The sequence below is a fragment of the Curcuma longa genome, unplaced genomic scaffold (genome assembly GCF_044706935.1).
Source record: "Curcuma longa cultivar G26 ecotype Majalengka, Jawa Barat unplaced genomic scaffold, ITB_CL_G26_1.1 contig_19305, whole genome shotgun sequence".
NCBI classification, from domain to species: domain Eukaryota; kingdom Viridiplantae; phylum Streptophyta; class Magnoliopsida; order Zingiberales; family Zingiberaceae; genus Curcuma; species Curcuma longa.
The window spans coordinates 74,751-90,768 of record NW_027431061.1 but is presented as its reverse complement, the minus strand read 5'-3'; the positions used below and the strand labels follow the sequence as shown (position 1 = coordinate 90,768).

At 38.8% G+C, this 16,018-nt stretch overlaps 1 protein-coding gene and 1 pseudogene across 1 annotated transcript; one reads left to right on the top strand and one right to left on the bottom strand.

Annotated features, from left to right (window-relative positions):
- Nucleotides 1–1,017: 1,017 nt before the first annotated feature.
- On the top strand, nucleotides 1,018–11,654 carry LOC141817090 (calcium-dependent protein kinase 18-like). Its single transcript, XM_074704775.1, has 12 exons — nucleotides 1,018–1,670; nucleotides 4,021–4,151; nucleotides 4,727–4,768; nucleotides 5,003–5,114; nucleotides 5,216–5,294; nucleotides 5,400–5,569; nucleotides 6,800–6,926; nucleotides 7,168–7,283; nucleotides 7,364–7,471; nucleotides 9,015–9,077; nucleotides 10,199–10,372; nucleotides 11,156–11,654. Exons 1-12 carry the CDS (start codon nucleotides 1,344–1,346, stop codon nucleotides 11,315–11,317), a joined length of 1,611 nt encoding a protein of 536 aa, XP_074560876.1. The 5' UTR covers nucleotides 1,018–1,343; the 3' UTR covers nucleotides 11,318–11,654.
- Nucleotides 11,655–12,524: 870 nt separating this feature from the next.
- On the bottom strand, nucleotides 12,525–15,249 carry LOC141817088 (indole-3-acetic acid-amido synthetase GH3.10-like; annotated as a pseudogene).
- Nucleotides 15,250–16,018: the final 769 nt, after the last annotated feature.

Below are 16,018 nucleotides of genomic sequence, written 5' to 3'. Positions count from 1 at the left end.
CAGTTTGCACTTAACTCACTATCACACGCGTAATCCACCAAATCTAAAATATAATTATTAATCCAAATAAGTTAATTAAAGCTCTGATTACATTAATCATTAATGTGTTAATGGACTCAAACGTGTACTCCATGACACACAACTCTTTGACTCGTCCAACCCCCTCGATTTGTATTCGACTTGCTTGGCCGATCGGTTGATGCTATGGAAATCTCGACTCGACTCGTGACATTTTCAATCGAATCCGTCAAAAATCCGATCCGACTTGACTCAATTCGACTCGACTCGAGTCAGATGCATGCATCTTAGTGTGCCCAAGAGATTAAAGAAGCAAATTCCAGTTACACCCCTGAAGTCTCTGGATTCCAACATTTGACCACCCCTGTCAAGTCCACCAAATCGCTGTCCATTTAACTGCGGAGCGTGAGTGTGACTCGTTGGACCAGTCCGACGTGGACCGAGTCAAACCGCGTGTTGTCGTCCGATTTGACTCGGTCTCCGGAAACTCGCAAACAACTAGCCCTTGTCATTCACAACGCACGTGCCTTGATCGATCGATCGAGATGTTTCCTAATTCATCACGAGTTTTTTTTCCCTTTTTCTTTTTTAATCAAAAAAGACAAAATAAAAAAAAAGGTATATGAGGGAATCTAAACCATTTTAAAAAATGGGGTTTTAAATAAAAAAATTATAAATGTTGAATAAATTTAGATACCTATTTTAATAAATATGAATAGTAAATATTTAAATGGTATAATTTTAATGTGAAAATAGGCAGAAAAGGATTGAAGCTTGGCGTGTTCCGGGACGGCTTCGAACTGGTACGCGAAAATATCTTACCCAATTATGACCGGGGAAGTACTGAAGAAGTTAAGTGGGGCCGACTTCGTTGAATCCAATTAAAGTGCAGGTGGAAATTGAGGTGAAGGGGAGAGAGAACCCGCGCGCGCATGATATAGTTTAACCGACTGGTGGGAGAACCGAACTGCGCATCGAAGATCCAGTTCATTTTTTGGACCCCAAAAAAAGGCGATTTTTATGGCGGCTTTGCTCATGGAAGATCGTTCTCGCGATCTCGATGGTGTTCTAAACGATCTTGGATTTGATCCAGTTCGAGGGAGAAAGAAACGGTGAAAAGGTGGAAGAAATGGAGGGGTTGCCTTCAATCCGGGGCGGTCTCCTCCTTTGACCACTGCCACCCCCCTTCCTTCCTTCCCACCATCTTCCTACACCTTTCCCTCTTCTCCAATCATCGCCCCGTCGGTCCCCTTTTTTTATAGGCCCCGGCTTTCCCAAGTAGCTGGATCCATTGATGGTTGTCGAATCCCCCGGATCGGAGCAGAATGGGCGTGTGCTTCTCCGCCGACTCCAAGGTCACAGGTGGCTCCAGCAGAAGCGGCAGCGGGTCGGTGAGGAAGCAGCAGGCGGAGGGGCTGCGGAATAAGGCGGCGTTGGAGCAGCCGCCGCCGCCGAAGGAGAGAGGGACGAAGAAAAGGCCCGCCGGGCTGGTGCCCTGCGGGAAAAGAACCGACTTTGGGTACGCGAAGGATTTCGAGAGCCGGTACTCGATTGGGAAGCTGCTCGGGCATGGCCAGTTCGGGTACACCTTTGTCGCCACTGAGAAGGCCACCGGAGAACAGGTGGCAGTGAAGAGGATAGACAAGAATAAGGTAAATCTGCAACTGTGTATTCTTGCTTTTGTTCCGTTGTTTTTATGGGGTTTGAAGGGTTTCCTTTTTTGGTCGGCTGAGAAATGCATGAGCTTTGCAATTAAAGGAGTGTGTGAAAGGGTTGGAAGAATAGATTTGGAATTTGTTATTACATCTGAATTTGAGCACAGTTCAGTTCCTATTGAGGTTCATACTTAGTCGGAGGGGGATTCATATTCAGTTTAGTTCCTGAAGAACGGTATACATTTTAAAGATTGTTCCCTCCCTGAACAAAAAGTGAACTATTTATTGGAGCAATTTTCTTTTCAGATTCTGAATAACTTTTTGGTCTTGTCTGGATAAGGTGGATCACTAGCAGATTTTTTATTCTTGAAACGGTGGGATTGCCATTAGAATTGGGTGGAAAATTGGATAATCTAAGCGGTAGCTAACTTCCTTTGTTAAGTTTGTGTATCTTTTAATGATTGATGGTTCGATCTTGTTAGAGCCATCCTATTATCATCAACAGCAAGCAATTGCAGTGTCTCCTTGTTGACAATCATTCAGCTATATATGTCGGTCCAACTTATCTTCATTTGATGACAAATTGTATACCCAGTTGTCTTTGTTTACAGAGGATCTATTAACAAGAAGAGAAACCAAATAAAGGCAATCAAGTGATAGAGGATGACTGCTAGAATGTGGAAACTATTGGATGATGAAATGTAATCAAGACAGATATCTACAACACATAGGATTGGTTCTAATTGATTTTTGAATGTATTTTGCTTGAGATAAAAATACTCATTCTTAATGAACGAACCTTCATTCTTTGAAAAATGTTTGAGAAGTTCAATACCTTTGATATAAATTCTTTTACTAAGTTTTTAGTTCTTTGGTATGCTGAATATCACTTCCCCATGATAACTATGCGATTAGCCCTATGTACAACAAGACTGAATCCATTGTTAGTCTTTGTAACAGATAAAACTGACTCACAAGTATGATAGTTGAAGTCCACGTGAGTCTTGACTGATAGTTGTCCATCATGAACTTAACAACAAATACCTTGTCTTGACTGATAGTTGTCCATCATGAACTTAACAACAAATACCTTTGTAGAGTGTCTCTTAGATCATGATGTTTGATGCAAGAAGCAGATTGTCCAAGAGGACAAGCATTTTCCTTTACAGGAAGCTTATATGCTTCTTCTGCTGTGCCAGCTTAATATGCAAAATGGATTTTTATCAATCATCTTAAATAGCTTCCATTGTCCAACAACCTGCAATTGCCAATAACCTTCAAAAATAAGTAATCCAAGCAATAAGAGGTCCTATAATTTTCATTGATATTCTTGATTAGTAGCTGTAACTACGAGGCTAGCTTTATAGTGCTGAACAGATTCATTAGAGTGAGTCTTGATATTCTTATCCTCTTTCTAGCATGCAACAAACTTCAATCTTTGAGGAGATAGATCAACAAAGTCCTGCAAACTTTCTAAAATTGCTTGCTGCCAAGATGATTATTGTTAATCTCTGAGTCAGAACTGAGAGTTGAGGTAGCTTCTCTGAGTCAGAACTGAGAGCCTGAGGTAGCTGGTTCAGTGACATAGAGGCGGTGCATTTAAATTTGCCTGAATGTGAAGAAGACAAGGTGAATCTATAGGAAGAATTGTAGCATTATCAACATCCAGTTAACATCTGAATTGATCAAAAAGGAATTGAGAAGAATCATCAGATCATAGGTTAGGTAGTAAAGTAAGGATCATTGGATGGTTCGTTTACTTCAACTAAATCAAAGGTTGACAGTGCTTGGAAAGATTTATGCTCCCAAAGTCCAAGTAATACACAAGATAACAAATATAAAATGGACTTAGAAAAATGATTCCTATACTCACAAGGAGACCATGTAAATGAGGAGCACTAACTTTAGCCTTTTTTTATTATGTGCATACACAAGAAAAGTTCATCAGTAAGTGGAAAAGAAAATTAATTTGCATTTATAAAAATTGTGAAAAAGCATATCCAGAACTCTAGTGGAGATGATGTAAATGGAGCTTCATCTAAGGAGCATGCAGAAATTTCTCCTTGAGAATATTGAAGTAATGAGGTTGAGCAGCCATCAAAAACAAAAGGAAAGACCATACAATGCAGTCCCAATTGAATGATTATCCTTACACCTGAGGAGTATGCACAGGAAGACTAAGGAATGCAATCATGAGTAGTTATTTATGTAAACCTATACAATTTAAGAGAAGAATATTCATGAGCATTATACGTAACTATGTAAGCATAAATTGGAACACCAGTTTGGGATTGCACTTACTCACTGAGATGGATTATTATGGGAAATTAACTTTCTTTCTTGGCAGATGGTCCTTCCAGTTGCCGTTGAGGATGTGAAGCGGGAAGTAAGGATACTGTCAGCCCTTAAAGGCCATGAGAATGTTGTCCATTTCCATGATGCATTTGAAGATGACTCTTATGTGTATATAGTAATGGAGTAAGTTCCTTCAATCTTTTCTTTTAGTAGTATGTGAAATCATTATTATACAAGATTTTCATGTTTCTCAATTTATTTTGATTGCAAAATAGGTTCTTTTGGATTTTTAAATCCCTCAACCGTGAATTGTGGACAAAAGATAGGAAATTCTACTTTTTGTCATTTTTTAGAATAAAAATTTAGCTAGTCAATAAAAATAGAATGATATCTTTTCCATGTTAATTAAAAGGAATGAACATGTGCACCCGCTCTGGAGGTTAATGATACATTTACCAACTGATGATTCCGATGTTAGGCTTTAGTTTTTTCCCCCTCCTTTTATGTAAGCATATTTTTATTCTTTTTGCTTAATGATTATTCTCCTTATGTTCTTTAATTAATGTGCAAGTTCAATGTGGTAATATTGAATGCAAATATTACTGGTAACATCTTCAATCAATAGCCTTTCTTGATAGATAGTTCTGTCATAGAATATGTTTATGTAAATCTGGATACAATAATACAAATGATAATATCCATCTGATTTCTTCTTTGATGCTGGTGTCATGTTTGTTTTTTTGTCATTTGTTTATCAGGTTATGTGAGGGAGGTGAATTACTGGATCGGATGTTGTCCAAGTAAGTTCCTCCACTGTTATGAGATATTGACTCTTTGATTATATCTTCTTGACTCGATTGAAAAACTACTTTGCTAAATTTACATGTGTTTTCTAAACTTTTACTATGTTGTGGACTTTGCTTTCTATTTTTCTGTTCATGTAGTTCAAGTGCTACACAGAAATCACAGTTCTATAGAATCTAAGAAGAGTACAATTGTTATATTTTTTTTCTAAATTGATAGTATTTTCCCAGAAAGGATAGCCGTTATACTGAGAAAGATGCAGCAATAGTTGTGAGACAGATGCTCAAAGTAGCAGCTGAGTGTCATTTGCATGGTTTGGTACATCGGGACATGAAGCCTGAGGTAAAATCTGACTGGCATATTGAACTATTCTGACTAAAGCTTGAGATCCTGTTGGAGCGCCTTTGATTTTGACTCTGAAAGCTTGACATGAATTTTTGCAGAATTTTCTTTTTAAATCAACTAAAGATGATTCATCTTTGAAGGCGACAGATTTCGGCTTGTCTGATTTTATAAAGCCAGGTTTGCCTTATCATGTGTTTGATCTCTAAATTTGCATTTTTTTCATGATATATATATGTATTGTATTTGAAGAATTCTCTAGGAACTTATACTTGCACTATCCAGGGAAGAAATTCCATGATATTGTTGGAAGTGCGTATTATGTTGCTCCAGAGGTGTTGAAACGAAAATCTGGTCCTGGATCTGATGTTTGGAGCATAGGGGTGATCACTTACATTCTTCTTTGTGGAAGACGTCCCTTTTGGGACAGAACTGAGGATGGAATATTTAGAGAGGTGAATCTTCAAACTCATTTGTAAGATCAATAGTTCTTCTACTTATTTGTTTATTTTGAAAGTAAAAAAAAAAAGAAGAAGAAAATACTGCTGCTTAAGTGCTCCTTGCTTTATGAAAAAAAACCTCTTGTTGCTGTTCTGAAAGATGGAACACTCTACTTTTGTCATTGAGACATTTGTGTTTTATCCTTTTTGATTCAACTTCCAAACAGATTGGTTTATCAGAATTATTTGCATTCTTCTAAAAGTCTCCTTTGCTATACTACTATGTTAATACAAATTGTTTTTATCCAACTATTAACTTTCTGAATAATGATTATTTTTTTATCCAGTGTGGATCTTTACTCTCACCATGAATTTGTTTCTCTAATATTCATATTTTTATCATGATTGCTTGGGCTAAAACTCTCCGCCTGAAAAGCTATCTTAATATACACACATAATATATGTATTTCTGGTTTGACATACAATATATATTTGCAATCTTAATTATCTGCACTGAAGAAAATATAGCATTATTTCTTTTGTGTCGCTCAGTGCCAATATGGAACTTTTATTGTTTAATATTTAATGTTGACTAAATTTAACAAGTTACTTTAATATCTTGGAATCTGAAAATGTAGATGTTGAAACACAAAAAGAGTTTTGTTGATTTCTCCAACTTGTATATTTGGCTGGAGATAGAGCCAACATAAAGAATTATGAGGCACTTAACAATGTTCTCAATGTCTGGAAATCTGAAGATATAGTTGTTGAAAACACAGGAATTTTGTTGATTTCTCAACTTGCCCTATTTGGCCAGAGATAAAGTCAACATAAAGAAGTATGAGGCGCTTAACAAAATTCTGTATCCTTGTAGTTTATATGCCATTTTGATGCCTTCTTCCTTAGTTTTTTTTTTTAAATAAAATTTTGCATATACTTATCTATTTTTAACATAACTGTGATGATTTCTGATTATATGGACATATGTTTGTGATTTACTCATTTATTCATAGGTTTAAAGAACATGTACTTAATTCATTCTTTTTTACTCAGTACATTTGAAACTGCCTTATCCTTTATATTATTTTTCTAGTAGGTGTACAGAAATAATTAAAAAGTATGTAATACTTAATGTTGCTACATATGTTTCTGTTTTTCTTTTCTGCACAAACTATATTCTCTCTCTCTCTCTCTCTCTCTCTCTCTCTCTCAGAATGTTTAAGTATTCTTGTTGCTGGCTTGCAGGTGTTAAAGAACAAGCCTGATTTTCGTCGAAAACCATGGCCACAGGTAAGCAACAGTGCAAAGGACTTTGTCAAGAAGTTACTAGTAAAAGATCCACGTGTGCGACTTACTGCTGCCCAAGCTTTGTGTATGTCTTCCACCTGAGTTTTTTTTGTTGTAGTTCTTCAGTACTATCTCCCATCTTTTCTGAAATTATGTATAGGGTTCAAGTTTGACATTATTTTCAATCTTTCTGCATAGTTCTTAAATTCTAATCTCTTCACTGTTTAAGATTCAACTTTTTCTTATATCTGAAATGCTGAGATGCTATTGTCATTAGCTTCCATTGTCATATCAAGTTCCCTGATTATCAAATTTTCTACTTGCAGCCCATCCATGGGTGAGAGAAGGGGGCAGTGCATCAGAAATCCCACTGGATATTTCTGTTTTATCAAATATGCGCCAATTTGTGAAGTATAGTCGTCTAAAGCAGTTTGCATTGAGGGTAAATATTTATGCTCCAGAGTTTCTTATCATTTATCTTTCATAACAAAGTTTTCTGAGCCCCTAATTCACTCCATGCAGGCAATAGCTAGTACTCTTGATGAACACGAGTTAGCTGATCTCCGGGACCAGTTTCAACTAATTGATATTGATAAAAGTGGTTCAATAAGCCTTGAAGAAATGAGACAGGTTAGTCTTGATAGACCTTTTTTGGGTGCTTTTGGAAACTTTAGTTTTTGAAATTGGCATGGCATAGTTCCTAATGTTCTTGAAAATTGCCCTGTATGAACAAATACAACAAATGATTAGTTATATGGATTTTATTCCACCATTGAACTTCTGGAACGTATGTATGTTTATTTTCCTTTTAATAGTTTGCTTTACCTTTTCCAGTAATACTGATATTCTCTGACATATTATGTTACAAGATTTGTGTGTGCGTGTGTGTGACTATTCTGGATCATTGCTAACCAGTTTTGTTGCAGAATGATGTAAAACTTCATTTAGTTTGTGTTGAGTATATAATGAAATTGCCTATAATTCTTGATGTACACGTGTAATTGCATTGGAGTTTACTTTAGACGATCATCATATATAGATTTGTCACTGTCAGTCTAAATAAATGAATTGATCTATTAACTTGTTAGGCCTAACTACTAGTGTAAAATGCTTATGCTCAAGTAAATAGTAATTGAGTCATTTAAACCTATAAAGAGCTTTTCTTAGCCACAATGTCATGTGAGACAAAACTATGGTGTCACAATCTCCCTCATTTAAAGCTCAGACTTGGATGTGTTTATCACCTACTCATAGCCTAAAATTATTCCTAATGATGGCATATGAGGGCCAATGGTGAATCATTATAACACAAGTAGCTCTTCTCACATATTCAATCATATATAGGATTAACTTCTTTCTATCATTTCATAATATGACAAACCATTGAAATAAAATAATTAACTAATTAACTTGTTATACACTGAGTATAACATGCCACTCTCCTTAAAGTGCTGTAGAATAAGTGACATTTTTGACACTACAATGCTACATGAGAAGAGATTGTGCTCTATGGCCCATGTTCTTACCAGTGGAACATAGTGACTATTTCATTATACAATTTCAGACTGCTTTTGTGTTTGAGATCAGGGATTTAGCCTTGTTGAGGAAAAAAAATGAAATAGATTCTTTAAATGCACTCTTAAGGCTATGCATTTATTGTGACAGATAACTAGGAAACGGTGTTTACAGATTTCTGATGGTCTTGTTGGAACCTATGCTAACCCATGTGTTGCATATACAAGCTGTGCAATCTCAAGGATACTCTTCTCACTCTGTGTTTTGTTTTGTTCAGTTTCGGACTTTGTCTCCTGTGACTTTTGCAATTTTCACAAAGTTTTGACAAAATGAGTGAGTAGCATTGATGTGATTCCTATAATGGCTACATGCTTAGCAAGTTAGATTTAGAAGCTGAAATTCCTAGTCACTACACTACTGGAACCTGAATTCACCACTACTTTCTTGTTCTGATTTTGTCAATAGTGATTGATCTGGCTTCAAGTAGAATTTAGTTCCTCTAACATTTGTTTTGAATTTTGCACTGTGTGCTACTTTCTCTCCAGTGTTCAATGTCTACAGTGTTAGACAACATACCGGTGCATTCACATTGCATAAATTAAAATCAATTTGAAAATATATTCTCTATAAACCCTGCTGTTTATGGTTCTTTGCTCAGGCTCTTGCAAAGGATGTGCCTTGGCGATTAAGGGGGCCACGCGTACTAGAGATTCTTCAGGCTGTAAGTCTCATAGCTCAATACCATTATACTTGTGTCTGCTGATTCAGCTGCTGTTATGCTCTCTTTGTAGAATTTTATATTTAATGCCGATATGATTCAGCTTTCACCTACTCCACAAATTGCTGGTAGAACACATGTAGTTCTTTTAGCAAGTTCTCTGTGGAATAATAATATGGATGATCAGTATTGATCTTCTTTGGCTCATTGTTAACTATGCTTGACTGTGTTTGCATATGATATTGCAATAACTTGTTTTCCTAGTCATAATGAAAACTTTGATCAGGTTACTTTTCTTAAAACATTTCTTCTAAAATTCTATATTACTGCGTCATTAAATTTGATGACTGTGTTTATGGAAACTGGAAACAGTTTTCTGTTTCCAAATTTTCATTTCTCAACATTTTTTTATAATATTTTTTTCTTGTTCTTGGGGAAGAACAAGCAATTTTTATGTAAAAATTGAATCACTAACATATTTCCTTTCCCATGATTATGAACAGAAGGGTGAAACTAAACCCAATATAAACTTGTTGGGCCTATTGCCCTAACCCTAAATTCTTGAAATCCATGACTTCTATTGTCAAGAAGTTATCATATATGTGCCATAAAAACAAAGAGTCACTCCGACTGAACCAACCCAAATTAAAAGAGTTTCTATTTATTATCCTTTTCTTAAATCTCTGCTTGCTATTTGGGTGGCTAGTTCTTTAGTTTACATTTCATGTAACTTCAATATATGATGAACACTAAACCTTGACTGATTATCTATTTCTTAATCTCTCTGTTTCCATATTTTATTTGCTTACTCATTGTATAGCTTCAATGTGTGATTAACACACTAAATCTTAACTGATCTCTATTCATCATCCATTTCTAATTCTCTACTTCCCTATTATATTTACTATTTCGGCGGCCAGTGCTTTAGTTTACTCATTGTGTAGCTTCAATTTACGATCGACACACTAAATGTTAACTGATCTCTATTCATCATCCATTTCTTAGATATCTGCTTCCATATTTCATTTGCTATTTACGTGGCTAGTGCTTTAGTTTTTTCATTGTGTAGCTTCAATGCGCCATTTACGAACTCTTTAGAACTGATAATCTATGTCATTCTGCAGATTGATAGCAATACCGACGGACTCGTTGATTTCACAGAATTTGTTGCTGCAACTTTGCATGTGCATCAGATGGAGGAGCACGATTCTGAGAAGTGGCGCGTCCGATGTAAAGCGGCTTTCGATAAATTTGATATGGATGGAGATGGATATATTACACCAGAGGAACTTAGAATGGTAAGCTCGTTTAGCATTATAGTCTCTTATTATAGTCTCTTACATAAGTTCACGGTCGCCACAACAACATATGTCAAATAAAATTCATGGATCAGTCCCACAGATGTTGGGGGATATCAGAAGTTGAGTGAAAGGTAGAGGATCCTTTCCTTCTTAGTAAATTTTTTTCGAAGTCGCAAACTATGTGATGTTGTGGTAGCATGATTAGGATTAGTACATTCTAACAAATCTCTGGGGATGAATTCTTGCTAGTTATGAATTCCACGTTTGAATTGCCCTATTTGAAAATACGAATCCAGGCCAGGCCTTCTCCAACATGTACTAAACTACCCTATTTGTGTCAAAATTTCGTGCGAAAAAAATGATCTAGATGATGCCAATTTAACCTAGATGTTACCACCAAAGAAAAACATTTATGTGAAAAGCTTGATGATCAAAAATGGGTATTTTGGCACAACGGATACGGGGAGATTTGGATTAGCCATTTTAGGTTAGGATGTTGAACCCTTGTTCAATGTTTGGTCTCGTGGATATATCATTAGATACTGTGTTTGTATGACTCAAAACCATGCATCTTGTAGAGCATTTTACGATGAAAAATCGTGTAATGTGGTAGAATGATTAAATCTTTTTTATCGTGAAAAGATTTTGTGTTTGTTCGAGTGCTCATAGCTTTCGAGTCATTTACTCGACTCCATACTAGAGGACCATGCATTCGATTTCGTTGTTTTCTTATAATAAAACTCACTCTTATCTCTGACTTGAGATCAATTTTGATCACAGCATACTGGGTTGAAGGGCTCAATTGAACCATTACTAGAAGAAGCTGATATCGACAGAGATGGCAAGATCAGCTTGTCGGAATTCCGTAAGCTCTTAAGAACTGCAAGCATGAGTTCCAATGTTCCTAGTCCATCTGGTGTAAAGAATCCCCAAATGTTCTAATTTGATTTGTTGATCGAGGGAAGGGAAGGGAAGGGAAGGGAAGGGAAGGGAAGGTTGGCAGATGTTCCTAGTCCATCCGCGGCAGCAGTGTTGCATTCAGCTATAAGAGCTAGAGATGGGTAGCGAGAACATCGGTAAGAACTATGCGAAAGGTCTACAATTGGATGTAAAAGATTTTCATCGCACGGTTTGTACATTAGGTTACTCAATGATTTCATCTTTCGCCAAAATTGTTGTGTTATTGTGTATATGCCTTGTTCAAGTTCAGCATGAATAGAACATACCCATACCTGTTCTAGTTAGTTTTCTTCTAGTTTTTGTTTCATTTTAACTTCTATTTGGATCTTTGTTTCATTTTTCCCATAAATATCCAATGACAAAACATCCTATACATGTATAATGGCGAGGCAAAATGGGTCGTGTGCAACGCACACGACTCCAATCGGTGCCCGACTTGGCACTGAACAAGCTTTTCCGATTAGTCCAAAACCTTCCTCAAACTCATCCTAAACCACCAGAGGTGGATCTCCAACACCTAAACATTTCGATCAACCCCTTCTTTCATCCTAAACCCTCCATCGTTGTCCAACCATTGAGCTAGCCAATCGAAATAGCCCAAGCTATCGCACGACAAGTTTGTGAAGGTCATCTATCACTCGAGCCCCCTTGAACACTCCAACCCTTTCGCCTTCCCTTGCTTAAACCTCAAACCCCAAACTCAAACCTCCAACCCCAAGAGCCGTGGTGCCGCCTTGTCTACATCGGTGACACGGTTACTATCAACATCTAAGAACTTTCATAACGAAACATCTACTCTTGACGACGAGAGGTGTTTCAAAAGTAACTACCTTTGTCTATGTTCGCGCAACACAACTATTAGTAATAGGGGGCGTACATATCGTCGACGATGAAACTAACACTATCGGAACAAACTAACTACTATTGACAATCGAGAGGCATTTTAACAATGAAATCCAACTCCTAAGGAGCATTTTTTGCAAGGGGGATATAACAAACTTCACATGCCCAATAAATTTGTTGTGTCATCAAAGTTAGGTCTGATATTTGAGCTCACTGTTCTATTGAGGTATATCGTAAACAGTAGATGATCGATTATGATCGATCTTCCTCGATCAAGATCAAGAAACGAAGAAAAATTTAATCTTTGATCGAATTCGATGATCAAAATGCGATCTTGCTGGTCAATTCATCCGTAGGCGGTGCTCCAGAATCGGCGCACGGTGCGTCGATCGAGCAATCGGAGCACCGCCTCGTTGGCGGTGCACCTCGGCGTCTTGAACTGGCTCGCCGCCGCGCCGTTGCCGACGAAGTGCTCCATTATCTGCCAGAACGTCCCGGCGGCGACGAGCCTGAGCTCCAGCGGCCCGATCGACCTCGTCCTCCTCGACACCACGTACCCCTCGTCCACGAAGGCGGCGTCCATGGCGGCGCAGCACTCGTTCAGCACCTCCTCCGCCGCCTCCCCCTTCAGCTCCCAGTACACCACGTAGTGCCCGGAGCATTCCCCGCCGGCGGCGACGTCGGCGTGGCTCGTGAAGTCCACCAGCTCCGCCGCAGTCTCGGCCAGCAAGCCTGCCGCCGTCTCCACCGCCGCCTGCAGGTCCCGCTCCGTGTTCTTGTCGATGTTCACTGTCAAGATGAGATTTTTCCGGCAGACGAACGCCAGCTGTGGCAAGCCCTGGTGGAACCCGGCGACCTCCACAACGTCCCCGAGCCTGTAGCGGTAAAGCCCGGTGAAGGTGGTGAGGACGATCTCGTACTGCCGTCCGACCACCACGCTGGAGAGAGGCACCGGTTGCTCTGCTTCCAAGATGGCATTTTTATCCCGTTCCCGGAGCACGGGGATGAACTCGAAGTAAGCGAAGGTGGGGATCACCGTGAAGGTCACTTTTTCCGTCGGGTTAAGCGGCTCAAGATTCGCTTCGATCCAACTCTCGGTGGAGCCGTACTCTGCGGAGACCAGCGGCACCGCCTCGCCGCCGGCGTAATGCTTCAGCTTCTTCGTGTACGGCATCATCGAGCCCGCCATGATGGTGTACACGTATTTCGCATTGGACCACAGCTCCGGGTGTTCACAAAAAATTGTTTCTCTCATACGGCCAAGCCGAGGGGTCGAACCACCGAGTGGCCGAACCGCCGAGTACAGAGCTGAGTGGTCGAACCGTCGAGTATGAGGCGGCGAGAGGATGAGTGGTCGAGGCCTGCGTTCAACACAGTTTCCTTAAAACAGATTCATCCTTCACGACGGACGTCTATTTCCCAAGATATAACAACAAGATCGGATCGCTTCCGACGAACTAACTACACCACAAAGTTACCACCAGATGGAGCAGAGGAAAAGGAAGCAGTGATCGAAAATGTCTTCGAAACGTCAAGTAATTAACTTCCATCCGTTTCACTGCAACCAACGTTACAAAAAATGAAAAGAATGACAAAATATTGGTTAAGTAATTAACTTCCATCCGTTTCACTGCAACCAACGTTACAAAAAATGAAAGAAATGACAAAATATTGGTTGTGCAACCAACGTTACAAAAATCAGTCCGATATTCGACGCGCGCAGGTCGCGCTCGCACTGCAGCTAGCTAGTGTAGACATTTGCGTTGCTAATGTAGACATTTGCCTTATATCAACTGCACCTCGATCTGTACGCAGCCGCCAATCTAAAGATGTAAAGAGTCGATCGAGAGCTGCAGCGCGTGAACGGCACGTACTTCGGCCGGCCGTCTGTAGTTCCTGAGCTGCAAATGAACAAAATCTATTATATACAAATTAAAAGATACTGTATAATCGATCAATTATAATGCAAACGATCTAATCCCCGTGCAGGTTTGAAGTGTTCGGATTATTAATTCACCACAAAAAAACCATGAAATAGCGGTAGAAATAGTGATGGAATTTAATTTCGTCGCTATAATTAACGACGGAATAAAATATTCCGTCGCTAATTATATCATTAGCGACGGAATAAATTATCCGTCGCTAATTAGCGATCGAGAATTAAATTCCGTCGCTGATTAGCGACGGAATTTTAATTCCGTCGCTACAAACGATTTTTTTTAAAAATTTTTTTCTTTAAATTAGCGACGGAATTAAAATTCCGTCGCTAAAAATGATTTTTTAAAATTTTTTTTCCTTTAAATTAGCGACAGAATTTTAATTCCGTCGCTACAAACGATTTTTTTTTAATTTTTTTTTCTTTAAATTAGCGACGGAATTTATAAATCCGTCGCTAATTAGCGACGGAATTTTAATTCCGTCGCTAATATTTAGAGACGGAATTATATTTTCCGTCGCTATTAATTAGCGACGGAAACTAATTCCGTAGCTAAATTTAGCGACGGAATTTTAATTCCGTCGCTAATTAGCGACGGAATTATAAATTCCGTCGCTGAAGATGACGTCAGCGACCGAATTTTACGCGACGGTCGATTTCCGTCGCTAATCGGTCGTTAACCTCGGTTAGCGACCGAATAGCGACGGAATTGGTCCGTCGCTATTTCTGTTAATTTTTGTAGTGATTGGAGCATTAATCAACAGAATCACCTGAGCGAGAGCAAATTAAGTGATGGGTTGGCGAGTGAGCAAGTCGGCGCCCGCGTCGCCGGCGGCGATGCGGCGGATGTACGGCTCGAAGTCAGCATCAGAAGCGAGGGGGACGGCGGAGACGAAGAGCGGCTCCAGCTCATGGGGCGCTCATGTCTCCGACGTAGGCGGGGAGCGCGCCAAGCCACCGCTGCAGGTACCCCGCGCCAGCGTCCTCCGCCACCCGCTCGAACCACTCGACGACGGCGTCGTCGTCCTCCTCCGCCGCGAAAGGCTTCCACCCGTGGACGGCCATGGATGAAACAGCTAGCGCAAGTGAGAAGAAGTAACAGGGTATGTATCAATCAAGCTCCTCCATACACCATCCGTGTTATTTGTTATGGGGTGATATATTTCGATCAAGAAAGTCAGGTTTGATTTATGTCAGATAACATATTGGATAGAGTAATGATAGATAGTATGAAAAATTGTAGCATGAATGTAGCATGACACATTCAATTCATGGATGTGGGATCCACTGCATGTCAATGGAATCCACTTGCATTGAGTGTGTCATGCTACATTCATGCTACAATTTTCATGCTACCTATCGTTACGCTATTGGATATACTCTGATTGATTCTGTGTCTGATTGATTTTTGTGTCCCATGCTCAATTGACTCTACGCCCGAGTAACTCCGTGCCCAATGACTCCCATATCTAATATAATTGGTTTCATGCCCGATCAATTTGATGATCTCCTAGATAGAAATCCGCTCCTCAGTCGATCTAATCTCATTGAATTTGTACTCTTCCTTAAGTAATTTTATTTTACTAACCTTATTTCTCTCCCTCAGTCTCCTAAAATATTTAATAATAAATGACTTATCATATTTAATACAGTATAATCTTTTTTAATACAATATGATTTTTTTTATCATATTAAACATTTTAATATGAATGATGGAATTTTTTTTTATCATGTTGAATATTTTTTTTATTTTTGATGTGACATTTTCACACAGGATTGTATAAAAGAATTTCACTTTTCACGGATCAAAATATATGCACATGCACACACTTTATACTTTAATTTTCTGAATTTTCTTTTTTTTTTATTTTCAATCGACGGACGAACTAATTTGAAGGTCGAAA

What these genes read in the sequence shown, in the direction of transcription:
- LOC141817090 (XM_074704775.1), top strand. Translation starts at nt 1,344, where the DNA reads ATGGGCGTGTGCTTCTCCGCCGACTCCAAGGTCACAGGTGGCTCCAGC. An exon ending in ATCGGGACATGAAGCCTGAG is followed by an intron (nt 5,115 to 5,215) that starts GTAAAATCTGAC and finishes GAATTTTTGCAG; the next exon opens with AATTTTCTTTTTAAATCAAC. An exon ending in TACTGCTGCCCAAGCTTTGT is followed by an intron (nt 6,927 to 7,167) that starts GTATGTCTTCCA and finishes TTCTACTTGCAG; the next exon opens with CCCATCCATGGGTGAGAGAA.